Below are 27,833 nucleotides of genomic sequence, written 5' to 3' on the forward strand. Positions count from 1 at the left end.
TGAGATATCCTTAAAACTTCTTGACAAGCATATCGTATATGCGAGCCAAAAATGGCATGATATATGTTTAACAATGCTTTCAGATTGACATAATGGCGAACTTTAGCCAGCATTCCATTTGATCTGCTCAATTTTAAGGCTAAGTCTTTGAGGTGGGATACAAACGATAGGTTGGAATCAATTATAATTCCAAGATATTTGATTGAGTTTACAGGAATGATTTTCTGGCCACTTAATCTAAAGTTTAAATTTTTATTGATTTTTGTTTTTTTAGATTTGAATATGACCAGTTCAGTTTTGTTACAGTTGAGGGAAAGCTTATTTGAGCGAAGCCACTGAATTAAATTGGCAAGATCATGATTAATGTATTTGTTAATTTTTTTTAAAGATTTGTTGATAATGAGCAAGTTAGTATCATCAGCAAAGTGGTAAGGAGTTGCATACTTAATTGAGTTATTGAGGTCATTAATATAGAGAAGAAAAAGTAGTGCTCCTAATACTGAGCCTTGAGGAACACCGTTGGAACATTTTATTTGAGTAGATTTTGAGTCACCGACTGAGACAAACTGAGATCTGTTGTGAAGATAGGAGGTAAACCATTTAAGAGGTATTCCTCTGATTCCATAATATTCTAATTTCTTGAATAGGATAGAATGATCTACTGTATCAAAAGCTTTTTGTAGATCTACAAAGACACCGCAGGCAAAAGTTTTATTATCAAGAGCTTTTCTAATTGACTCAGTAATTTTAATAAGTGAGTGAGTCGTGGAATGATTAGCACGAAACCCATATTGGTGTTTGTAAAGGCATTTAAATTTATTCAAAAATGCATAGAGCCTCTTATGCATAGCTTTTTTGAAGAGTTTACTTAGGTTTGAAAGAAGAGAGATAGGTCGGTAGTTAGACATATCCATTATAGAACCTTTCTTAAATATTGGAATGACTTTAGCAACTTTGAAAGCATCTGGGAATAAACCGTTTTGAAATGAGTTATTTATAATAATACTGAGAGGTTTAGAAATTATGTCTGGAATAAGTTTAAGAAGGAATGTAGGAAGGCTATTAGGACCAAAGCTTTTTCCACTTTTTAGTAGATTGCTGATTCTGTTTCTATAAAACTTAAATTTAGAAAACAGCTCATTTTTAGTACTAATATCTTTACATTTTGTGTTTTTTTTTTATATAGTTTTTTTTATATAGTTTGTTTTTAATAGAAATAGATTTAAGTATGCCATTGGTGATCCATGGTTTTGATTTAAGTTTAATTTGCTGCTTAGTTAGTTTTTTGTATGGAGCATGTTGGTCTAATATTTTTTCAAATGTCTTTAAAAGAAAACTGATAGATTGATTTACATCATCATCTTTTTTAATATAAAGGGCCTAGTTAATGTTGGAAACATCTTCAATAAATATATTTTTGTTAAAGTTCTTGAAGCATCGCCTGTAAAATATACTTTTTTTAGGGTGATTAGTTTTTCTTGGAATGCAGATAAATTGAGCCATATGATCAGATATTGAAATAGTAAGATTGCCAGAGATTTAGTCAGGTGAATTAAAGTTTATAAAGATGTTATCAATAAGTGTTTGTGATTTAGCTGTTGTGCGTGTCGGTAGAGTAATAACAGGATGTAGTGAAAAAGAAATAAGCGAGTCAAGGTAGCTAGATATAGGATTTAATTCATTATATTTTAGTATATCCATATTAAAATCCCCCATAAGTAAAATACTTTTTTTTTTAATATTTAGCTTATCTAATAGAGGAGTTAAATAATTATTAGTGAAATCGTCTTGATTCATAGACGGATGTCGATATATGCAGCCAATTATTATATTTTTTAAGTGAGGCTTTATAATTTCAACAAAAATGGATTCAAGATATTTGAAAGAGTAGATCTTTAGGTCGTTGCGAACTATGTAGTTTAAATTAGAGTTTAGATATAGAAGAGCACCCCCTTTTTTAGCCTCAGTGGGACAATGCTCAATGCTAAAACCATTTATAGATATGCTTGTTATATTTGAATCATTTACATATAAATTTGACTCAGTAATACCTATTGCCAAAGGTAATGTATTAAGAGTGCTAATAAAGCTGCAGAGATCATCAATGTGATATGGTAAAGAAGCAATGTTGAGATGAATATCAAGATCTGAATTAGGATTTACTTTTTTATTGAAATCTATGGTGTCATAGTATTTACAATTAATTGAATCTTGAGGATTATTTAGATCTGAAGTTGAATTGTGTGGACTTGATGTAGTGTCAAGAGAATATTGTAAATTATGATTTTTGTGTGATAATGTTTGGTCAAGCTTAAGGTCAGAACGAGATCCAAATTGAATAGTCTTAGATGGCATAGCGAGGTATTATGATTTTAAATTAATTTGGTTATATTTAGTAATTTATGATCTTAGAAAAAAATGGAGTTTGTTAGATGAAATATAGCTTGTAAACAGTAATGAATAATTATAAACTCAAGGAGATGAGAGATAATAATACAGTAGCTATAATACATAACATAAAACATTATCAACTACGTACAAATACAGCAAAATAGTAATACAACAATACAACAAAGCAAATAATACAAGTAATACAACAAATACAACAAAAAGTACTAAATACAACAACAATTATAATAAAAAGTACCAAAAAGTATATCTATAATAAAAAAATAGCAATAAAAAGAACTTTAAAAAGGAAAAACGAGTAATTTTAGCATATAAGCAACAATATCATGCCAATATACATACCAAGATATCATGGAAGTGTAGTATGATAAATGAATATAAAGATAGTACACTAAATATAAATACACTTATAATAATCCAGAACAATAAGTAATTAAGTAGTTAAAAAGTTAAAAATAAATGAAAATTGAAATAAAAAATTAGTAAACAAGCTAACACTTCCAAAAAACAAATGGTCTCAAATAACAAATACTCAGAGATAGCAAGAAAGAAAAAAAAAAAAAAAAAAAAGAAAAAGAATCTTCTTGATATTTTCTTGATACTTTAGTTTCTCTACTAGCTCATGCTTCTTTTCTGCTTATCTGATTAGATCTTTTCATTCAATAGATTGGATTTATCACCCAAGTAATCTTCTCTAGTTTTTCTAGTTTTATATGATTGAATTCCAAGTTTTAAAGTTTAGAATTTCAAGTTTTGAAGTTATGAATTTCAAGTTTTGATGAAAATAAAATCCGACTTTTGAATGAATGGATTTTAAGCTTCCAAATTATAAAAATTCTTTATTTATTCAAATATTATTATATCAATGATTAAAACTTTACAAACACGTCTGCCATTTTTAATTCCGCTTTCCGTTGATATATATATCCGTTGATATAAGATATTTCCGTTTATATGATATTTGATTTGATACCATATTTCCGTTGATATGATATTGATATGATATATGATATTTCCGTTGATATATGTTTCCGTTGATATATGATATAATAGTAATCAAAAAGAAAGATTGTGGTTTAACTGTGGAATGGAAAATCTATCTGACGTCAATGTAAGTCATTTTATGTATTGTTTTATCTGTATTAAAATAACATATTTCTTAAAATTGTGTCATTATTGCAACATGAATTCTTTTGATGCTTTTTAGAATGTAGCATCACTTGATTTGAATGAGCCAAAAATAATAGATTACTCTTTATTTACCAAAATGCTAACCAGCGTCGTTTACTTCAAAGGTATGGGAACAGTATTTATCTTCTTGATGCAACATACAAAACGACAAGATATGCCGTCCCATTGTTCTTTTTAGCATCATTTGCCATTCAAAATGAGACAGTTACCTCAATTACAGAAGCTTTAACATTCATTAAAATATGGAATCCACTATGGCAACCACAAGTATTTATGGTAGACAACTGCGATGAAGAAATTCAATCCATCTTATTTTTGTTTCCAAGTAAGTACATTATTTGCAGGGTTGAGATCGTTACATTTTAAAGATACTTAAAAATAAAAAAAGTAAAAAGTAAGAGTACTGACTCTAAAAGTAACAAAGTGAACTAAAAAGTATTGCTTAACCAAAATACTAAAATAAATGTATTTTGGTTTAGCAATACTTTTTAGTTACAAAGTAAAAAGTACTTTATTGTGTCACAAAATTAAATACATCAAACATTAACATGAAAGAAATAAGTTTTTAAATTATCTTGTCATAAAACTTTACATATAATTTATCCATCAATGCAAGAAATTTTATTACAACAAATGTGTTTCAGCGGTTGTTAATGTTTGTGGATTATTGTATAATACAAATTTATGTAAAAAAAGAATTTATACAATGAAATGATAAAATATTTTCTCGTTGTCTCTGAAGCGATAAAACTATACAAACAGCATAGCTGCGTATTGTTATAAACGTTTTTGAAAAGTGTTCCAAACAGTTAGTTCTTTTATTCGTTATATAGTAAAAAAATAGGTCTGAAAAGTAAGAAAAGTACTATGTTGTTCAATTCTTTTACTTGAACGTTTGTTCAAGTAAAAGTACTATATTTACTATAAAACATATTTTTATATATAATATAATAAAAGATGAAAACTATTAATTTTTTTTGACATTTTCTTGCAAAGAAAATTAATTATTTTCGTCTTTTTAGATACACATCTTTTACTATGTGATTTCCACCGGGAGCAAGCATGGGTTTGATGGTTATCTGCTCATAATAATGGACTACGAGATAAAAAAGAAACAATTTTGGTTATGCTAAGAAAGATTGCATCATCTGAAACACATGATCTGTATGAAGAACATGTTAGAGAGTTAAAAGCGAGTGAGCTTTGGAAAAGTGATAGTTCCAAGAATTTTCGAAATTGGCTCGACAAAACTTGGTTTCCAGTCCACCAGGTACAATAGAATAGTTTTACTACTCAGAGGTATTGAGAAATAGTTTTAAGCAAAAGTTATACTTTAATTTTTGTCAATTGTATTAATGCAAAAGATAAGTGTATTTTAATAACTTTTAATATATATATATATATTTTCTTTAATTAGCTCTGGGTACGTTACTATCGACTGGGTTTGCTTTAAGTTGCAGTTAATACAAATAATGGAGTGGAAAGTAAGAATAAAGAATTTAAATATGGCTACTTAAGTAAATTCCATGATAAAAGTTTAAGTGGTTACGGTTCTTGTGGAGCAATTTTTACCTGATAAGTATAACAGGTATATTTTAGTGTTGCTGTTTTGACACACACGTATATGTGTGTGTGTTTGTGTGCATATAAATAGCTTATAACAATAAAACTATTTTTTTAGTTATGTTGAATCTAATTTTAAAGCGTCTGGTTATTACCGTTCCTACCAACAAAGTCTACCCTCTTGGCTACATAACCGACCCAAAAAATTTGTTGCCCACTCTATTGAGAAATTGGAATCATCAAAATTCATAGCAAGCAATTTGATTTATAAAGGTGGTGTAGTTTTTAAAGTGAAGAGTGAAAAAAATGATAATATTTATGAGGTTTTTTTTGGTGATAAATTGCGAATGCCAAGTTGTAGTTGCTTTGATTGGAAAAAAAACTTACTTCCGTGTAAACATATGCTCGCTGTGACTACAAAATATAAATAATCTTGGGATTCGTTTGGTACACAATACAAGAACTCTGTTTTTTTAAACTTGGACTTTGATGTAATGGGATCGCGTACAGTTAAATCAGAAAGTATGTCGGTCAAAGAACCATGTCCTGTAGATGATCCATCTCAACTATCTAATTTACCTATCAAAAGTTGTCCAAAACAAGGTAAAGCTTCTATTTGCTGCGAATTGCTAAATCAAATAAAGTCATTGACTTACTTAATTGAGTCTCAAGAAGTATTTGATCAACTAGAGGAAAGGCTACAAACCGCATTAAAAGACTGTGAAGAAAGTACATGTAAAGATCACGGGTTAGTTGTCAAACATGAAAAAAAACGATATCGTGCTATTTGCCAAACAAACAAAATTTACTTCGACATGCTACCTTCTACCAAAAAAAAGAAATCAAATCTTTCAGGTAGAGTTGGTATTGCAAATGACGCACGAAAAGCGGCATCAAAAATATCGATTGGGACGGAATCTTCTGGAAAAAAATTAATATAATGTTCAATAATAAAATAAGTAATTGAAGTTGAAACCTTAATCTCATTATCTTTTATTACCCGGTATATTTTACTGTATAGATTATTAATTTTTTATTGTTGCTACTAATAACACATGGGTTTATAAACTATGGGTGTTAGTCTTAAGCGATATTTAGTCTTTCGGCTTCAACAAAGTTAAAGACTCTACACCCATGTGTATAGGCTTTAATTTTGTTAAAGGTGTGCTAATTTTATATTTTTATGTTTATAGAGTATGAGCGCATCTTATGAAATTAAGTACCAACGCTACCATGCACTTTAGTTCGTGCATAATTTTTAGTTGAGAAAATAGTCTTTAAACATTCAAGTCAATCATATTTTATTAGTTAACTATAAATATGGTGTTCAATCAGTTTAAAAGTAAGTTATCTATCATGCTGAGTCTTGGAAAACTCAGTTCTACAGAAGAGTTGGAATGTATACGACTCCTCTGATAAGAGCTAGAGTCTCTTTCCCAAAACTCGTAAAGTTGCATCTCTCACTTTTCCACAAATACACTTTAAGGGAAAGGGTGAAGTTTTCCTTTAGATTGATGCGCAGCTGTAACTCCTATACACAAACGTGGGCTTATTGTGCACAGTTGTAGATTAGTTGTGTTACTCCACACTTAATTGTGGAGTAAAACTCCACAATTTCTGCGAGAATGTAGTACCATGCAAATGCTATTATCTCTTATTCCATAAACCAAAACGCAATTCTTTTACTGTAACTACTGTCTCAGGCTTGAAAACCGTGTGTTTACTGAATTTCTTGCACGTCTCTATGTTTTCTTGAGTCATACAGTTTACAATTAGTTTCTGTTTTTAATTTTGTTTAATTTTCTGTCAACTGTTTTTTTTTGTACTTAAACTCTCTTCTTTAATCCAAACTTTAAAAGTGATTTCTTATGGAAACGTTGGAGCTTAAAAATATAAATCGAAGTAAAATCTAAAACAATGGTACAAGAATTGTAATTCAATGTTTAAGCAATTTAATGTTCGAATATTACATTGTTAACTGTAATATTTGCAAACGAAACAACTTTTTATAGGTTGTAATTAGTTTAGTACAAAGTTGTTAGAGTTTCTGTATCAAGATCTTCTTATTTTATAATCAGATAACTAAAAACATTGTAAGTTTTTTCATTTTTGACTTCCAAGCTATCATATTTAGCATGGAGTTGTTTTAATTGGGAAGATTGTAAAGCATTATTCTGTTGTATTTCCTGGTTTACTATATTTAAAATATTTTTTAACAACATTTTGTTAGCTATGAAAGTAATTTTGAACTTTTACGTTTCATTAAACATTAGTTGTTGTTTCTTAAACGAAAAGATTTGACTCAATATTTAAGTGTAAACCAAATTAATGGAAGTATAAATTTAACCAGTGAAAAGCACTCATAACACTCAATAACACTCTTTTTTTAATGTAAACTTAAACAGCAGTTCTTTGCGGAAAATAAAGATGCAAGAAGTGTTATTTAATGTTTAAAAATTACATTATAAACCATAATATTTGTAACAAAACAACTTTTTATTGGTTTTAATCAGTTTAGTAGTAAGATTCTATTAGAATCAGATGGCGTGAAAGCATTTGTTGATTTATTTATATTTATTATTAATTGATTGTTTAATCACAAACATTTATTTATAAATATACTTTAATTTTAATTTTACCGATGACATTTAAAAACTAAGTTTTTAAAACCTAAATTTATTAGAGAAATATTTACTCCGCAAATTTCTTTTGGAATTTTTTTTTTTTTTTTTTTCTTAGAATGTTATTAAGAAAGCTTCTGAATTAATATTCAAAATCTTTTCACTCCACCTCAGAGTTCTTTTATTTTAAAGTACAAATATAATCCCGTTGGAGATCGCATCGGTAGTCAGTAAAATCTAGATAGCACTTTAAAGGATTGGATTTAGTGTTTCCCCAAAAATTCAACTTAAAGGTAGTTACGTTTGGTAGTTCACCATTCGGATTTTTAAAAGCAATTACTTAAGTCAACTCAATAGTAAGACAAAATACTTTTAGTGTGTTATGATTGGCAAAATTTCGGTTTTAAATTAAATAATGGCTAAAGAAATTTTAAAACGTGCTTTAGTAGATGTTGTATATGACAGCGATGACGATTCTGTAGAAATAAAACCAAAAATAGAAAGTAAGATTTGCATTATTTTATATTTGTAATAGTTGCAATATTATATATATATATATATATATATATATATATATATATATATATATATATATATATATATATATATATATATATATATAAATATATATATATATAATATATATATATATATATATATATATAAATATATATATATATTAAAATATATATACTAGGTATGTGTGTAAAAATTTCAAAATGTTTAAATATTAAGATATTATATATTTTTAGCCTCTAATTAGTATTACAATGGTGAAGATTTTGTCAAAATTAAATAATTCTATAAAAAATTATGAATATTTTAGTGACAAAATTTGAGTACAAGGATTACTTAAGAAACTGTGACCAATTTTAGAACTCTTTACAAGCTAAACTGTCGTATTGTTATTTGTTATCTAAATACACAAAAATTTGTACCAAATATAAGTTTTAAGAGATGCAGAAAAGACATATAAAAATATCACATAGGACAGCTGGGAGATGATTTGCCTGCCCCCTTTGTTTTGTAAGCATTTAGACATGAAATATAAAACTTCTTTTTTTCGGTTAAATGCATGCAAAATGTAAATGCTTTTAAACCAGCATAAAATTAAGTCTTATAGAGAACATTAGTCTTAGAGAGAACTATAGTCTCGATTCTTAAAGAAAGCAACAAAAGTGTGGTGTATTAGGAGCATCAGTGGTATATATATTAGGAGGGGGCGTTTATGCTGATGTGTCACAAAACTACTTTAAACTTTTTTTTTGTTTAGTTTATATTTTATTTTTAATTAGTATTTAGGTACTTCAAAAAGTCCAAAGGGCCTTATTACAGAATAGCATTTAACCAGAAATTTTACGCCTCATTGCTTATCAACCATGCATTTATGGCCAGAACCAGCTTCCTACCATGGAGCTCCAGTTCTAAAGCCGGAGCTCTAACCACTACACCACGGCTTCCTAATTATTAATATTAACTACTATTTTTATCATTATTATTATTAACCACTATTATTAATTACCTATTACCCCCAATGAACCTAATATCTTGATTATGCAATCATTTATTCACCTAATAGTATTCTTAAGAGAATTGTGGCTATGAAATTAGCTGTTTTCTTTTTTGAAGAGTATAGCTGTTCAATAGAAAAAAGTCCAAAAAGGCATATAATCTCATTAAAGCATTGATCTCGTATCTTCTCATTAAAGATCTGTGTTCCAAATCAAAACTTTGCAATGATACCTAAAATAAAGTGAAATTAATATATATATATATATATATATATATATATATATATATATATATATATATATATATATATATATATATATATATATATATGAAAATGATAACAGAAAAATTATAGGTATAATCATAGTTCAATTATGTAAAATTTTGATGCAAAATACCCATGAACAAACATGGGTATTTTTTTGACGCCAAAGCATTTTACTTGAATTAGATCTTTTGTCGAGAATGCTATCTCAGCAGTCTGTAGGTCTGAAGTAACACCTAGTTCAGGCATCATCTGCTCTACAGTTATACAGTTGTATCACTGAAATGATATTTTGTGTGTTCTCCAATTTCACGGAGTAGCAGTGGCATATATTTGAGCCCTAATATTTGATGAGTAAATTTTGGAATGTTTTGAGTTTTGTTATATTTGCTATATAGATTGCAATTTCTCCTGTAATATCGACATATCATTCTGCTGGAATTGAATCTCTTTTTTGTCACTAGTTGCTTTTACAAATAAAGATTAGCATTTTGAAGTCGCTTTAACTTTGAGTTAGAATAATTTTTATTTAACTTCTCACGCAGCTGATGAATTGTTTTTTTTTTTTCGAGCAATAGTCTGATTAATTTGATTAAACCTATATGGTTTTTTACTATTTCTCTCAAAAATTTTAAATGTTTTAGCCTTTTTGTGGCAACTTTATTTGCTGATATAAGTAACCTCTGTTTAAGGACTTTTTTTCTTGGAGTCAGTTGGTTATCTCTTAACTTGGGGAAAAGTAGTTGTGAATCAAGAGATAAAGTACCAGAATTCAGCTGAGCTATTTGGTTCAATGGGGGTTAAACAATGCAAAGAATGGGATGTAAATGATGCATTGTAGACTAGGGTTGGCACTGTAACAGCTGTAATGCCAGGTAAAATAGTTGAAGAAATTGATTTAAAAAATACTTCTGAGCAAATTTTTTGAAACTTTTTCATATCTCCTGATATTGTTTTTTTTTATCTACTGCTACCAATTAAATGCTTAATTTGATTTTTACTTTTAAAGATAAAATCTTTCAAAAATATATTTTCTGTTTTAGTAGTTGAAAATCCATTTTGAATGTATAAACAAATAACATGTCCTTTTAAACAGCTGATAAGAAGTCAAAATTCAGAAATAGGCAGTTTGTTGTATGTGGACTGGAGAAATTATAAAATGTAAATAAATTTTTCGACACAGAATATAACAATAAGGCTTACATTAACATGTCAAAGATAATTACATCAAAATATCAACAATAAAAGGTGTTTTTTATTTTATAAAGTTTTTTAAAATACTTTTAAAAAAAAATCCAATCTTTTTGCTAAATGTTATAAATGTTAAGTTTGTAATTCTAAAACTGTCCATCATTAATTTTAAACAAACAAAAAACATATAGCTGTTTATTGACAAACATTAACCTATATATCAAAATGATTACCAATAAATTCAATCCAAACAAAAATCAAAGTACATATTCTCAAAAGTTAAGAAAGATATGTTTCTTATAACACCACAATAGAAAAGAAGCTTTTTAAACCAATCAAATTTTAAGAAATTATTATGTGATCTGCAAAACTTTTGATTATAAAACACATATTAAAATGCGAGTAGTCCTTAATTTCATAGAAATACCTAGTGTGCTTGATGGCTCTTCAAAAAAATATGTACACAACAGATTTACTTCAAATTATGAACATCAGCAAATTATCTAAAGGACCCTTTAATTTCTAGAAGGAGCTTCCATTACTTACAGAGCTGTTGTTCGTTAAAAAATACTGAGGATTTACATTGTAAAATAAAGAATTTTTTCATTTATGACAGTAAAAATAAAATATATGAACATATAACCTAACCTTTTTACTAAACGACTACCAATTTTTAATTAACTTGGTTCATAAATAGTGGCACAATGTGGTTTGGCGTAAATAGTGTCTTCGCCAAGTTAAAAAAATAGGTCTCATTTTTTGAAATACTTTCAACACTACTCTCGCTACCGGTTCAACGCTACTTCTGGGCAAGTTTTATAACATCGGTAAGGGAGAAGGCGTGAACTTCCTTTCAAATGCTCTTCCACGGTGCTCTGTGATAAGACCGTAAGAACTTCTAAGGGTACCTAAAACAAACAAATTTGAAGAAAAAAAAAAAATTACTTCAACAACATTTTGAAAATTAAATTAAAGTTTTGCGTTTTTAATAAATTATAATCTTATGATTTCATGAATAAAATGGAATAAATTTTTTTTTTTTTTAAAATATTATATTTGGTTTTGGCAATGATTGCAATGATTTCTTTTATAGTTTTTTTTATTAGAATATTGTCCTTCTGTCTAAGAGTTATTTAATAACTTTTTTTACCAACTTAATTAGTTAATGAATGTAAAAATTAAAAAATGAAAAATAAGGTGCCCATCTGCAAAGTGCAATAACTTTTGCAGATGGGCTTATTCTGATAAATTGCCTAGCACTATTTTGCTAAGGCAAATTATCAAAATACTAAAAAGCTCTTGGCAATAACCCCCACATATGCCAAGTGCCGAGGTTAATTTCCCATGCTGTATCTATATATCACTTATATTTTATTATAAAAAATGAGTTTTCTAATATATATTAAATTTTCTTCTTATTTTATGTCATAACATTTGCTTACAGTCAGCTTATTGCCAAAAAGGTATTGAACTTGTACAAGAATTTTCTTCAGTCTTCCGAGAATTTGAAAAATGGTGCTTCACCAAAATTAATTTCAGCAGCTGTTAGCCATTCCAGAGGAGTTTTTTTGTCCTCATATTTATACATAATTAACAGGATTTTATAGAGCTTGAAAGGATTAAAATGATTTCAGCTTTAGCAGTTAAGTGGAAATGAAGTTATTACATTTTTTGTACAGGAAAAACTGACTGTTTTTGTCAAATTGCATAGTATATTTGTTTAATCATTAATAACACTGAATCTCTTGTTTATCGTTAGTAAAATAAAATGTTATTTTAACTTTGTCAATTATAATTAACAAAATAAAAAAGATAAAAAATTATTAGTAAAATGCAATTAATGATGCACATGAAAACTCTTTTTTCCTAAAAAAAAAAGTCTTAGTATGATGAAAAAAGTTTAAAACATTAAAAGCATGTTTTAAACATTCAACTAAATAAATTTGATTGAAGGTTGTGAGAGAATAATAGAATACTAGCAAAAAAGCAACCCATAATGTGGATTATGGTTGGTCTTTTACATAATTAATTTATAGTGGCTGTTTTCCACAATTTAAAGTTGCAAAACCTTAACTAATACCCTTTTAGAAAAACACCTTCAAATTGAAAAAATTAATCCATCTGTAAAATTACCATAAAAACCATGAGGAGGTAAAATAGTTTACCAATTATTATTTAACATTATTTGAGTAGTTTACAACTGACATAGGTCATATCAGTGTTAGGCAGAACCATTTTCTTCGACATTCCTAAGTTTAACACAATATGTATTTAGTTACTGACACAAAATAATAACACTTTGTCATGCTTTAAATTGGAGAAAATATCAACTAAATTCTTGTAATATTTTTTATAACATAAACTTTAATTAATTATTAAGATTAATATGAAGTTAACTTATATTATACAGGAGTTATTAATTTTTTGGTATCCCCTTGATTAATTTTTCTTTAAAAAAGAAAATTGTTATCTTAAAAACGTTAAATGCACAGAACTTAATAAATTTATTAAAAATAACTAAGTTTATTAAAAATAACTAAGCAATTGAGTAAAAATAAGTTTAAAAAAAAAATAAGTTTCAAACAAAAATAAATTAGTTCACAATCAAACATGTGTATAACAAATTTAAAAAAATATGTAAACTTTGATCTTTTATATTGCATTAATGCGTCATATGACAAACCTAAAATAAAAATTGTAACAGATAAGTAGACACAAAAGAAAAAAAGAAAAAAATTGGAAAAAATTTATTTGCTTTCGGTAACCTGCAAAAAGTTTTAATTTGCTTAAGAGATCTTCCTCCAATGACGGAAAAGCCTAGTAACTAAATAAAACTACTTTAAAAACGAAAGCGAAACAACGTTAAACGTTAAACATTAACTCTAGGAATTATATTTAAGATTTTTCTATATAAAGGGTGTTTTTTTTAGAGGTATAGAACTTTAAATTGCAAAAAAACAATGATGGATTATTCGATTGACAAGAATTTTTTTTATTAGAAAGATAATCTTGTGGCATTACATTTTAAATATAATTTCTGGCATATGACCGCCACGGCTGGCTCGGATGTAGTCCAATCTGGGCGTCCAATTTTCGATGACTTTTTCCAACATTTGTGGCCGTATATCGGCAATAACACAGCGAATGTTGTCTTCCAAATGGTCAAGCGTTTGTGGCTTATCCGCATAGACCAATGACTTTACATAGCCCCACAGAAAGTAGTCTAGCGGTGTTAAATCACAAGATCTTGGAGGCCAATTCACAGGTCCAAAACGTGAAATTAGGCGGTCACCAAACGTGTCTTTCAATAAATCGATTGTGGCATGAGCTGTGTGACATGTTGCGCCGTCTTGTTGAAACCACAGCTCCTGGGCATCATGGTTGTTCAATTCAGGTATGAAAAAGTTTGTAATCATGGCTCTATACCTATCACCATTGACTGTAACGTTCTGGCCATCATCATTTTTGAAGAAGTACGGACCAATGATTCCACCAGCCCATAAAGCGCACCAAACAGTCATGTTTTCTGGATGTAACGGTGTTTTGACATACACTTGAGGATTATCTTCACTCCAAATGCGGCAGTTTTGTTTGTTGACGTTACCATTCAACCAGAAGTGCGCTTCATCGCTAAAGCAAATTCGCTTATGAAAATCGGGAACAACGGCAATCTCATTTTGGGCCCATTCGACGAATCTACGCCTTGCTTGATGATTGTTTAGCTTCAATTCTTGCACGAGTTGGATTTTGTAAGCACGCATACCAAGCTCCTTCCGCAAAATCTTTCATACAGTGGATGGACACAGATCCGATTCCTGTGCTCAATGGCGGATAGATTCATTCGGGTCTTCCGCAATGCTACGCTCTACAGTAGCAAAAGCTTCTTCTGTACGCACCGTACGGTGTCTCTGGGGATGCGAGTTATCAATAAGAGTAAACGTGGTGCGAAAACGTTCCATGGTTAATCGAATTAACTGCTCTGATGGATGATTTTGTTGAGGATAAAATGGACGTAGTGCGCAATACGTATTCTGCACAGAACCATTATTTTCGAAATAAAATTGAACTATTTGCAAGCGTTGTTCAGGCGTGAGTCTATTCATGATGAATTGCCAAACCAAACTGAGAATAAATCACTTGTCACCTGTTAAATCGGTCGCCATCTTGAACAGTAATGCCAACTTAAAGTTCTATACCTCTAAAAAAAACACCCTTTATAAAGCATTTCTTTGCAGTTATGGCTTTTAACTTTTTTGCCTCACATAATGAAACCTTTGTTAAGAGTAACAAAAATAAAAAAAGATATTGACTACGACAGAACTGACAATCCATCTTTAATTAATTTTATTAATGAATTAATTAATTTACTTTTAAGTAAACGGTATCTTATTAGACATATTTTAGTAGTCAGATGTTTAACTTTTTTTCTTTAGTATTTTCACCCAAGATAAAAAAAATTTTTTTTTTACACCGGACTACTGATTATCATTGCGGACGACTCAAATGAGAAGTAAAAACTGTTTCAGTCACCCACAGGGCAACCAGGAAAAACCAGAGGTTTTTTTTTTAACCACTGGTATATAAATATATATGCACATTTATATATATATATATATATATATATATATATATATATATATATATATATATATATATATATTTATATTTATATTTATATATATATATATATTTATATATATATATATTTATATATATATATATATAAATATATAAATATATATATATATATATATATATATATATATATATATATATATATATATATATATATATATATATATATATATATATATATATATATATATATTTGAAAATAGGCTGTTATAGCACCAAAACAAATACAAAAACATTAAAAGACTTAACTGCATTGCAATTTCAAAAAAACAAACCCAAAAATCAAAATAACCAAATTTAACAAAACAAACACAAAAATCAAAACAAAAATGACTTTTTTCTTCGCATATTTTTAATATTTTGAAGAAAAATAAAACACTGAAAAGCATATTATACAAAATTTCTATATACAAAATTTTATGCACTAATTCTTTAAAGAAACAAATAAATACTTGTTTTAAATAGAAGAAAGGTTATATTTGTCCTTTCCACAATTCTTCATAGAAAAAAAGTTTTATTTCTATAAAAAGTCACCCTAGAAGTTTTTTATTTGCTTATAATTGAAAAGTTATGTATAAATATTAAAAGAGGTAACCTTTCCATTATACAAATCAGATGCATGGTCAGTAGTAAGTAACCAGGGTCCTGGCCCTAGTCCGAGCCAAATACGGGATTTTTTAAAGCCTTGGCCCCAGCAAAATTATAATATTTAGAAGGGGTTATTAGAAAGGGCAAGGTAAAAATTCATAATTTTTATATATTGCAAATTTATGCATACATTTACTATTTATTAAATGCTTATGTTATGTTAATGTATATTATGATTATGATTAGTCTGTTTTTCATATTTTTTTATAAATGTCCTTTCAAATGTTTCACTTTGATTCTTGATTCCCTTCCTGTCAAGCAATTTAAATTCATTTGGCATTTTGTTGTAAAATTTTATCCACTTTTTTTGTTCTGGTTTTTTAATTGTACTTTGTTATTTTTGATACAAAATCATTGGATATCAAAGGCATTTTTTTATTTTGTGTAGTTGAATAGTATTGTGAATGTTATATTTTGACTTGTATCATGAACTAAGTAATTGTTGTCATTTCCTGTCATTTGAAATGATACAGTTTAAATAAACTGGAGTTATTTAATTATTGATAATTAATATGCTATATAATCCATTTTGTATTTCTTAAATTGTGTTTAACTTTACATATGCTAAAAGCCAAAATATTTGAGATTTTATTATGGTTTCACAACAATTTTCTCAAATATATAGATAGAATATATATACTGGAAAAAATGCTATCAATTTATCTAGATAAAACTAAAATTGCAGACAGTTCTATCCAGAGTGAAAGCTTTCACAATAATACAAGATACTACATCATCAATGCAATGAGGCAATCAAAATACTCGATAGCAAATATAAAATGATCGACAGCTATCATGATGCACCACAAACTTCACTCTTAAGCAACAAGAAGGAGAATCAACTGAAACCTTTATAAACAATCTAAAATTGAATCAGAATCCCTAATACCAGAACAACATAATAATTTACTAATATTTAACGCTTTTATTGCTGGAATTTACTTGCCTTTTATTTGACAAGGATTCCTCAAAACTACAGAACACAATCTAGTAGCACTTTATAAAACAGCGCTTACAATGAAATTGGCTGTTGGAGATGTTCTTAATTTAACAACAACCACGATAGCTAAAATTAACCTACCAACTTTAGCTGCAAGTCATAGCCTTACGAAATCCCATTGTTGCTAGTGCGTTAATTATCCACATCCTAAAATGAAATGTCCAGTGCAAAATTTCACATATATACATTGTCAAAGGGGCCACTGGGCAACTGTCTGTTTCTCAAAGAAACAAAAAAAACCTACACTAAAGCAATAGTTAGAAAAAATAACAAAAAAAATGATAATGCAATAATATCTAGTGTCATAGCAGCAATTGGCTCACCTGACACCCTAACTAATGTCTTGATAAACAAAAATATAACACAAGCACTGATAGATACTGGCTCCGATAAAAAATTTTTTACATCAGAACTTCTTCGACATTAAAACCTTTCTTATGATACTCAATCTACCTCAAAGGTATCATTGACAGGTAACTTGGTGATGCGGTAGTGGTGTAGTGGTAGAGTGCTTGCTTCACAAGCAAGAGGTCAGGGTGTTAGCCAGAAAAAAAATTCATACAGCGTTTTAGTGATATTGGGAATTTAGGTGCGGCTAAAAAAAAAAAAAGGTCATTACATTCTGACATTTAAAAAAGTAGATACAATTTTTTAGATACAATTAAGTTTCAATAAATATTTTCTATTTTTGCTGGGTTATGCATAGGATTATTGTTCTGTTTTATTTTTCAGGAATATTTTTATATTTTATAAATGTTTAATTATAATTATTCAACTTGTTTCATTTTAAGCAATTTTCGTCACTTTTTATTTTAAAATTGCTTCTCTCCTTTGTTTAATATTGTTGAGAGAAAACTAGAACAAAAGACAATTGTTTGCAGTTTTAATGAATGAATTAATAAATTTATTTATTAAAACTTTGATCTATTTTAATTGCGTAAATCGCTGTTAAATACAGTTTTAAAAGGTTTAAACGATTAGTTACATATATTGTCTTTTTTTATTTTTATTTTTATTTTTAAATAATAAATGTAAAAAAATGCAAAATAGTTGTTAATTTTTAACAAAACATTTTTGACCATTTCCAAGATCCTCTTATAACTTTTTAACTTGCTAAAACACCTTTTTAACGACAGTCGATAAAAAAAATTATGCATTATACTTAGGAATGCCAGAATTTTACGGCTTTTACGAAGGAAAACACTAAAAAAAAAATTATTACAGGTTTGTAAAATCCGTAAAATTGTAATTTTTATAAAATCTAGACCTTTGACAACCCTAATTATATGGAAAGATTTGGAATATTTCAGATTTAAAATACTTTGTATTTTAAAACTAAAAATTTTAAAATAGTTAAAAAAATTTTTTAACTTTCTGACATAGGTAATTGCATTATTGTTCATCATATTTTATATTACAATTTTTATCATAAGATAAATTCAAATAGTAAAAAACTTATTTAAATTGATAGCTTTTAAATGAAAGTTAAATTAAAGTTTCCAAAATTTTAATAACCTTTTATTGAAAAATTGGTTGGCTCGCTAATTTCCGTCAAATATAATGCTACTTTTATTTAAATACTCAGTGTAGTTAATTAACTACGCCGAGTATTTAAAATTACAAATTATTCGAATTTATTTGAAATTGGCATGATTTTATAGGCATACTATGTCCAAACAAAAGCTTTAGATGTTATTTTTTTTTTTTGCTTCAGGTTTTTTTAATATTTGAAGAATTTTTCTCTTTTTTATATAATTTTCTAATCCTTTTTACTACCCCTACTTGTGAATACAAAGAATACCATTTTGGAGCCTTTAGATCACTTTCGCTCATCGGCATTAACATGAATTTAGTTTAAATTTTTTGAAAAAGTGCCTTAATTTTCTATAGATCCTAGTTCTAATCGTTTCTGACCTATTAGCTTTATACAGTTGTCAAAATACAATATTTTTATCAATTTTTACAAAAAATTCAAGAATTCTGACCAAAAAAGAACTTGCAATCAAGAAAAAGCGCCAATAAATGTTAAAAGTTTTAATCTATGATGTTCATTTTACCTAAAAATCGTATTTATTTAAAATCTTATACGAATTTGGACAAATGAATTAGGATTTTAAGATTTAAAAAAAAAATCTACGGTCTGGGTTTTTCGCTTCAAACATTTATATTTTATGATACCGCAAAATTTATCATTTTATTTTTTCCGTCTTTTCATGATTCACAGACCTGATCGTTTAACGGAAATATGTAGTAGTCAACAAAATATCATACAGACACTATAGTATTTTAAAATTGCCTTAACTACACCGAGTAAGTAACAAAGACATTTAAGGGGCAGATCGATTTTTTTCAATTTACAAATATACATTAAATACCTACGTAAATTTTGAATTTGTAAATTAAAAAAAAATTAATTATTGTAATTATTGTAAACATTGGTTAATAATTAATAGTATTATAATATTATTTAATTATCTTCTTTTATGTTTTACGCAAATATAACATATACAATACGTTTCATTGCAAGTTTTATTTTTGATTTTTTTGTTGTTATTTTCGGTTTACTTTCCCAGCTAACTTATTTTACTGAAATTATTAATAAATCTTTTAATATAAAAACGTTATTAACTTATTTTATGTTATAATATTTATTAATATGCAAATTTTATTTGTAACTTTCCTAACTTGAGATAAAAAGCAAGAATGTAAATAAAGAGTTTTTGAATAACAAAAATAAATTAATAAAATAATTTATTAAACGTATTGAACAACTTTAACTGTAGAATAATTGACGTCAATTAAAAATTAAAAACTTTTTTTTTTCAACTTTTGAATGAATGATCTTGCTTGTTAATGACAACACTTTTTTTTTCACATTAAAAAATCGATCTTAATTCTTAATTGATTAACTTAATTCATTTCCTTGTCGTGCTTACTAATTGCGTTTTTTACTAGTCTAGCGCAACAATTTAAATCTGAGACTGATTTAATTTTTTTTTTCCGTGATCTTAAGAACCTTTGAGTTTTTTACCAATTTTAAACCAATTGGGAAACCGCGTTATACGCGGCGCCATCAGGCTGGCTATTACCCTGGAGGTTCCAAGTTCGATTCCCACCACCTCCCTGGTAGTACCGCGCTCAACTTTTTTTCTCTACGCAGCAGCCTTGTTCATCAAGTTTCATGTTTCGGAGTTATATAGTTGAGAGAGGGTTATAACCACAAGTAGCCTCCTCATCTGTAGTGGCCTTCTTGGCCTTGGGGAGGTGAATTACATACGTAACTTAGATAGGGGAGAGTGTGCATGAAAGAGCCAGGTTTTGAAAAAGTCGATGCCATTATATCTAACTTACTGTCACCCGACCATAATTATATTTTACTTTTTGTGTGGCAACGCTGGATTCCTATCACCCACAAAAATTTAGAGTTCTACTAAAATAAATAGCAAGGTAAGGGTGCACTAAAAATTTTGAAAATGAAAAGTAATTTTTTTGGGGGTTTACTTATTTCTTTTTTAGATAAAGAGTTTTGTTTTATTTGATAAAACATATATCCTGCATTGTTATATATATATATATATCTTTCTTTTCCACAAATAAAATAAAGTTTCAATAAAAAATGATTAATTTAAGGTTGTTTTTTTTACAATACAATTTTTTGAAAGACCCAACTTTTTAAGCTATTAATAAGCCGGCCTTTTCTATTTAGCTTTTTTTTAAACTAAATTGTTTTTTAATTTTTAATTATTTTTTAAATAATTGCACTTTAACGACTCATTGTTTTTTGTAATGCTTCATTGATCATATTCTATTGAAATTATTAGTTTGAATGAATTTTCCTGAAGTTGTAAAATGTAGGTGCGTTTAAATTTTAAAAAATATATTCAAATATTAATAAAGTTTTTAATAAAGTTTAAATAATTTTTTTTTAATAACTAAAAATTATTTTTGTTTCAAACTTCATAATATTTTGTCAAAACTTATTTTGTATTATTATATTCACTCATATATCACTAGCATAGTTAATATATAAGAAATGCCTAATAATCACTATGATTCATAGATAACATTTATTGTCAAGATGTAGTCAAAGCAATTTGTTCTTTTGACTAGTGTATATTAATACTTTTGTTTTTCTCATTCTCATTTAACATTTTTATTCTTAAAAGACTTGTTAGTTTTAGAAAAAAACATTAACTATTTTTAATTTTGAAAAATTTTTTTAACTCAAACTACACTCAAAGGAAATATTGTTAAAAACATACAATTAGCATAAACATTTATCTAAACAGGATCATTATTAATCTCTTTCCATAACTCTTGAGGCGTAAAATTGTTTCTTGACTTAATTAAATTATTGATTACCTCTTGATCTTTTTCTTTCAATATACGTATATCGAAACTGTTTTCTTATTCTAGTCGCTTAGTAAATAACATAGCTTTGAAACTTTTAAATTCGGTTTTTGTCTCGGTTTCTGAGATATCTGGAACTTGAATGTGTAATGCTCCAAATTTATTACTGTTATTTGGTTTTCCATAGTGAGTTATAAGTTGCTCTTAGCTTTCTTTATCATAACTAGACAGTTGGCTGAATGTTTTAGGCAATTGTCTTGGGTCAAAAATCGAAAGCGATTGCCAAAATTCCATTTGCGCGAAAGTTAGTTCACTTTTAAAACTGTTAACAAAAGATCTAAAAATGTTTAACTCAAACTCACTTAGGTCAAAGTTTTTATTTTTTTTAAATCAGCTTGTGGCTGGTAACGAAAAAATTATTTCAACAGTCACTGATTTCATTTCATGTGGTACTTAAAAAAGTTCCATAGGTTAAGTAAAAAAATATCTACCTCCATAATTAATAGGAAAGTCCTTCAAAATATGTTTAAATCATAACGCAAGTTTATGACTTGTACACCCAATCCAAACACACAATGGCACAGCATCTTCAATGTAGGTTTTTAAACCTTTTTTTACACCAGAATTGAGGCTTGTTGTGTCCATACAAGCAAAGCGAGCATTTTTAAATGAGACATTATTATCTCTAAAAAAAATTTGAATAATATCAAAAACATTTTGAGCTGATAGACTAGAACCGGTGAGCTTACCTAAAGGAACCATCCCTATAAAATATTCTTTAACGATGGTGTTGTGTTCGAAAGTGGCATGTATAGTTAACTGTTCAATCAAAGTAATGTCAGAAGTTTTATCTGAATAAAAAGAAAAACTCCCACCACTTCTAAGTGACTGGAGTAAAGGATTTTTGACAAAATCAAAGATAGTTATATACTTAGCAATATATTTTGAAGACATGTATGTTGCATTTGCTGGGCCAGACAAAAGGTGCGCCTTAACTTCCTTACAATCACATCCAGCAATAAGTTCAATAATGTCTCAAAAATTATGAGTATGTGCCCAGTTTTACATGATTAACAAATGCATGGCTCGAAAGAAGGTTATAATAGTAAAGCGAGAGTTGTTTTTAATGTTTCTTTTGCAAGGGTATTTTCACGCAGGATTTTCCAGATACAAGTCTTGCTTAAAAATTTTATCAAAAACTTGTTTATTTTTTAAAGCTATAGTATGCGTTTGCGTATTTAAGTGATCATTAGCACGCTCCAAGGGGTGATCTGCAAATTTGCCAGGGTTTTCAATAAATGTACGATTACTTTTTTTTCCAGTTTAAAAGTTGTAAAAACAAGGTTGGTTTTGTAAAGTTTGCAAGCAATATGCAAACTTTACAAAACCAACCTTGTTTTAAGTTGTAGGTCATCTACATTTTTGATTGGTATTTGTGCTGGTTTGACTTTCTTTTTTTTTTCTTTTTTCAATAACTGAAGTTAAAGGAACTGCGTAAGCATTGTTTTCGCTTTCTGCTGATGTAGAATGATGAGGACTTTCACTTACTGCTAATGTAAACTGATGAGTACTTTCACTTACTGCTAATTTAAACTGATGAGGACATTATTCAAATATGAGGACAATTATTCAAAAAATGACTTTTGGTTACTACTGATTTGCATTGTTGACTAAAGTTTTGCACAGTTGTTGTTTCTTTGTGTTCCTCAAATAACGTTACAATATTTTTTGATTGAATTTTGTTATATTTCTTTTTAAAATAGTAATTTTCATTATTTGAAGGCATTTTGTTGTCACTTTTATTTTATTGACTTGAATCTAAATTATTAATAGAACGTCTAAGTCTTTCAATAATGTAAAGGTCTTTGAAGCGAAACGTTTTTCAATAGAATAGAATTTTGTTCGAATAGAATGTTAAAAAGTTAAAAAAGTTTTTGTTGTTAAAAAAGTTTTCGTTACTTTAGTCAAAAAAAAATGTTTATGTCTTTTGAGTGAACTTTTTTTTGACCAAATAGAATTTCGGTCGAATAAAATGTTAGTAATAAGAACTTTCACTGCTATTTGGTTTTTTAAAATTCAATTCAATAAACAACTATGGTCGGGGGTGATTTGACGGCGCAAGTAAATCATAGTGACAAATTTCTCTAAGTTGTAACTTTGGTATGTGTTAAATTAAAATAAAAATTGATTTTTGTAATTGTTAATTTTGTTTTAGTAAATTAAACTTTTTTAATTGTTTATTAAAATTTTTGATTTGTAAAAAAAAATTGTAAAAATTTATGTAAATATAGTATTCTTTTTTTATGTTTTACGCAAATAATTTATAACATTTATAAACACAAACGATTTATTAACTTAATAATAAAATGCTTACACTAAAATGCTTTACCAGCAAATTTAGTTTACTAAGTGTTTTTAATTACCTAAATAGAAAACTTTTTATTCTTTTATTTTATAGTATTTCAAAATAACATTTACCTCTACAAAAGTCATTTTTTGAATAATTGCTATGCTAAAATCTTTGTTAACTTTCCTAACTAAAGATAAATAGCATTCGTTGGTTTAAAATTTTTTAATTTTAAATAAAGTCTAAAATAAAAAACACGAATAAAAAACTATGTAACAAGCAAAATAAAAAAACTAAAGAACAACTGACGTCAATTAAAAAATAGAGTTTTTATTTTATTTTTTAATAAATTTTTTGGCTGACTTTGAATTGAATCACTTGCTACGCTTTTTCTTTCTTAAAGAAAGTAATTGTTTTCGATCAACTAAGTTATTTTCTTTGTTTTGTTTACTAAGTATTTCTACGTTTCTTATGTAACACTTAAAATCTAAGTCTGTTAATAACAGGATTAAAGGTTGTTTTTTTTTAATGATTTTTTGAACTTTTGGGAAATTTAAAAAAATTGGGAATTCCGCGTTATACGCGGTACCATCAGGCTAGTTAACACCCTGTTAAGCTTATCTTGACGATATAACTATTGGTGGAAAAGATGCCTAAAAGCGCAATAAAATCTTACCCACTTCCTACACGCAGCTAAAATTGCCAAGGTAGAAATAAAAAAAAGAAAAGAGTTAATTTAAAAAGCTCCTATTGAATTCTTAGGTCATATTATTGAAAATGAAACCTTAAAACGCGATCGATAAAGATATGAAGCTTTTATGAATATGCCAGACCCAACTTAAAACCTCAAAAGAACTAAACTGAATGATAGGTTTGTTCGTTTATTATGCATAATGGATACACAACTGTACCGAGTTGGCTCTACCACTTACTAAAGCAAAAGACAATTTTCCAAATATAGGCCTAACTCTATATGCCAAAGAAGCAGTTGAAAAGCTCAAAATTAAACTTGTACAAGCTTGTCTAGTCTTGACCAACTTCAAAGTTCTGCCAACTATTGAAACAGATGTCTCTGACACAGCACTGAGAAAAACATTACTAAAACTATGCAAACCCATGACCTTCTCAAGACACTAACAAATACTGAAAGAAAACACTCTTTAACAATTTTTGAGAAAGAACCGGATGGCATAGTAGAAAACAATTATTGAGAAAGAACCGGATGGCATAGTAGAATGCTGAAGAAGTTGGAAACAATTAATTCAGTACCATATATTATTATAATACAGACCAAAATTATAATATAATCTTGTTGCTAGACTCAAAATACCAATAAAACTTTTTACAATATATATTACCATATGCCATCTTGGAGTTTAAAAAACTACACTATTGCAAAAGCTGAAATCTACCCTACTCTACCACTGAAATTAAACAACTAACAAGCCAATGTACAACCTGTATCGAACTCACACCGCGTTTCTACAAACCTGCCGCTGGTCTTCTTATTCGGGCAACAAGAATTTGGGAATGTTTATCGAATATTCGCACTACCCATTTGCATTCCCATGTAAGGATATAACAGCTGACATTGTGATATGACACCTTCTCAGACACCTTTTCATTATTTGGTGCACCATCATCTATACACACAGATCATGGAGCACAGTTTGAAAGTGTAAAACTCAAAGTATTCGTAGAAAGAAACATTTTCATTAAAACCCAAACTACTCCATATTACCCACAAGGCAAAAGTCAATGTGAAGAAATAAATGGAACAATGCCTAAAACTGTTAGTCTGACCCTGAAAACATCAAGTTTAGGAAAAGATAGGAACCAACAGCATTCGATTGGGAATCCAATAAAAGAAAAGCATCTCTTATAATCAATCATCTACAACAACATTACCTAGCCAACCTTCTAAACAAAAAGTTCCTACTCCTGACACACAGCCTAATATATCATCAAGAACAGGATGTTCAGATATATTAGGCTATGTATATTAGGCTAATAGATAGTTCAGATGATAACTGATCACCAATTCTTACTCTTCGAGTCCTCCTTGTTAATTGACTTTTAATCCATTGAAATACTACTCCACCCACTTTGTAGCACTTTAACTTTGCAATTAATATATTTCTACTAATTGTTTTGAATGCTCTCTTTAAATCTAACATAACTGTAATGATGAATGTATTGCAGCATTTTTTTAAAAAGTTACTGTTTCATAGAGTGATTTTTTCTGAAGCCAAATTGATTTTTATTAAATAGCATATTTTCTTCAAAATAAGTAGTCAACTGTGTATGTGCACATAATTCAAGTACTTGTTCATACACTGCTAACATACTTAGTGGTCTCATGTCTTGTGTTAACTTGGGCTATGTCACTTTCTGTATAGGTATTATAGTAGATCTTTACCACTGAGTATACTTTTTTTTAAATGGTACGTTCATATCTTCACACATTTTATCTTTTTAGTCACTGTTTTGTTAAGTTAATTTTCGGAAAATATATTTCGCTCACATGATGTTATGCTTTCATTCCAATCACATGATGTGATGCTTTCATTCCACATGTTTTCTGATGTTTTTATGTGAGCAACAGACACATAGTTGTTTAATTTTTTTGAAAAATTCATTGTATTTATCAGCGATGAATTTCTTATTTAAATCATCAAACACAATATCTTCCCATATATCAAATTGAGCCTTACACTTAGTTTCAGTATAAGTTTTGAATGTCTTCCACATAGCAACACTTCTCATCTTTAAACATCAATTTTAGTTTCATAATACTCAGCTTTTGATTTTCTCAATAGGTAGGTTTTGATGTTGGTTTTTCTCCATTTTTATTAACTTTGGATTGTTTGCATTGTTTTAATTTGCTCCACTCTAGACTTGCTTTTTCACTGGCTGTCACTTACTACAGATCACTTATCCATTTATTGTAGAATTTTCTATATTTATTTGAAATATTTTGTTTGAACTACTGTTTTTATGGTTTCTTGAATATTACTAATGAATTGTTCAACCATTTTATCAATATATAGTTTCTTGAATTCATCCTCTTTATACAAGCTTGACTACCAACTCCTAATTTAATTTTTTATAATTCTTTTTTTATCATATAATTTAATTTCTTTGGAATGTTGTAGGTTTTTCTTTAAATGTGAACTCTTATTTACTTTGTATTAATACTTACACACAATCATTTCATGGTCTGAAATTTTATGATATTCATTTTGAACAATGTCAAGAGGTAAACTACTTAAAAACAGGTCAATCACTGTACTAGCAGTCGGAGTAATTCTTGAAGGTATAATTTAATTGTTGATTATTTTTAAATTTGATTTTCTTATCACTTCAAGGAAGCTTTAAAAATAAGGTGAGCTGTTCAGATTTCATAATGGTTAAAACCACCCATAACTATGATGCCTTTATATATATGGGTATAAACATATGTGCTTGCCATTTATTTATATGCTAGCATGTAATACCCTTACATATATATTAGAATGTCCCAGCTACCCCAACTTTTTTGCAAAATCACTATTCAAAATTTTGCAACTTGGTTTCATCATATATATATATATATATATATATATATATATATATATATATATATATATATATATATATATATATATATATATATATATATATATATATATATATATATATATATACACACACACACCAGAAATTTTCCAGACTAAAATACAGCTTTAATATTGAAAAATGCAATATTTTTCATCCAATTATGTAATATCATGTTCACAATGTTCATTAATTATTATAAAAATTGTAGCCTCGTTTATATAATTAATCATCAATAATCATCCAGTGCTAGGAACTCTTGAGAAAATGATGATAGTTTGCGCTGATCTGGAACTTTTTTTGGTGAACTTTCAACTGCTTGGAGTATATCTTGAAACTTTTCTTTGTCCTTTGTTTCACCTAAGAAATCATGAAATAACTTTACTCCTCTTTCGGCAGCTTCGTTGACTACTTGAAGACTTTAAACAATTGTCTTCATTTCAAGAAAGTAATCCATTTTTGTGAAATTTTCATGAAAACAATTTGTGAAGCTTTCTTGTTCCT

General features: G+C 27.9%; 1 protein-coding gene and 1 long non-coding RNA gene across 2 annotated transcripts in view; both read left to right on the forward strand.

Moving 5' to 3' along the window:
- The first annotated feature begins 3,377 nt into the window (after window positions 1-3,377).
- Window positions 3,378-6,178, forward strand: LOC136089183 (uncharacterized). The gene is made up of 5 exons (XR_010642841.1): window positions 3,378-3,520; window positions 3,617-3,925; window positions 4,623-4,870; window positions 5,018-5,188; window positions 5,282-6,178. It is a non-coding gene; the product is annotated as an uncharacterized LOC136089183 (long non-coding RNA).
- A 1,871-nt stretch (window positions 6,179-8,049) lies between these two features.
- The window catches only part of LOC100203679 (ubiquitin carboxyl-terminal hydrolase 39), a 123,673-nt gene continuing 103,889 nt past the window's right edge, over window positions 8,050-27,833 (forward strand). The window contains exon 1 of the mRNA XM_065816519.1: window positions 8,050-8,287. Within this exon, the coding sequence (XP_065672591.1) occupies window positions 8,200-8,287 (88 nt within the window). The 5' untranslated portion in view covers window positions 8,050-8,199. The remainder of the gene's footprint in view (window positions 8,288-27,833) is intronic.

The sequence above is a fragment of the Hydra vulgaris genome, chromosome 13 (assembly GCF_038396675.1).
Source record: "Hydra vulgaris chromosome 13, alternate assembly HydraT2T_AEP".
Classification (NCBI taxonomy): Eukaryota; Metazoa; Cnidaria; class Hydrozoa; order Anthoathecata; family Hydridae; genus Hydra; species Hydra vulgaris.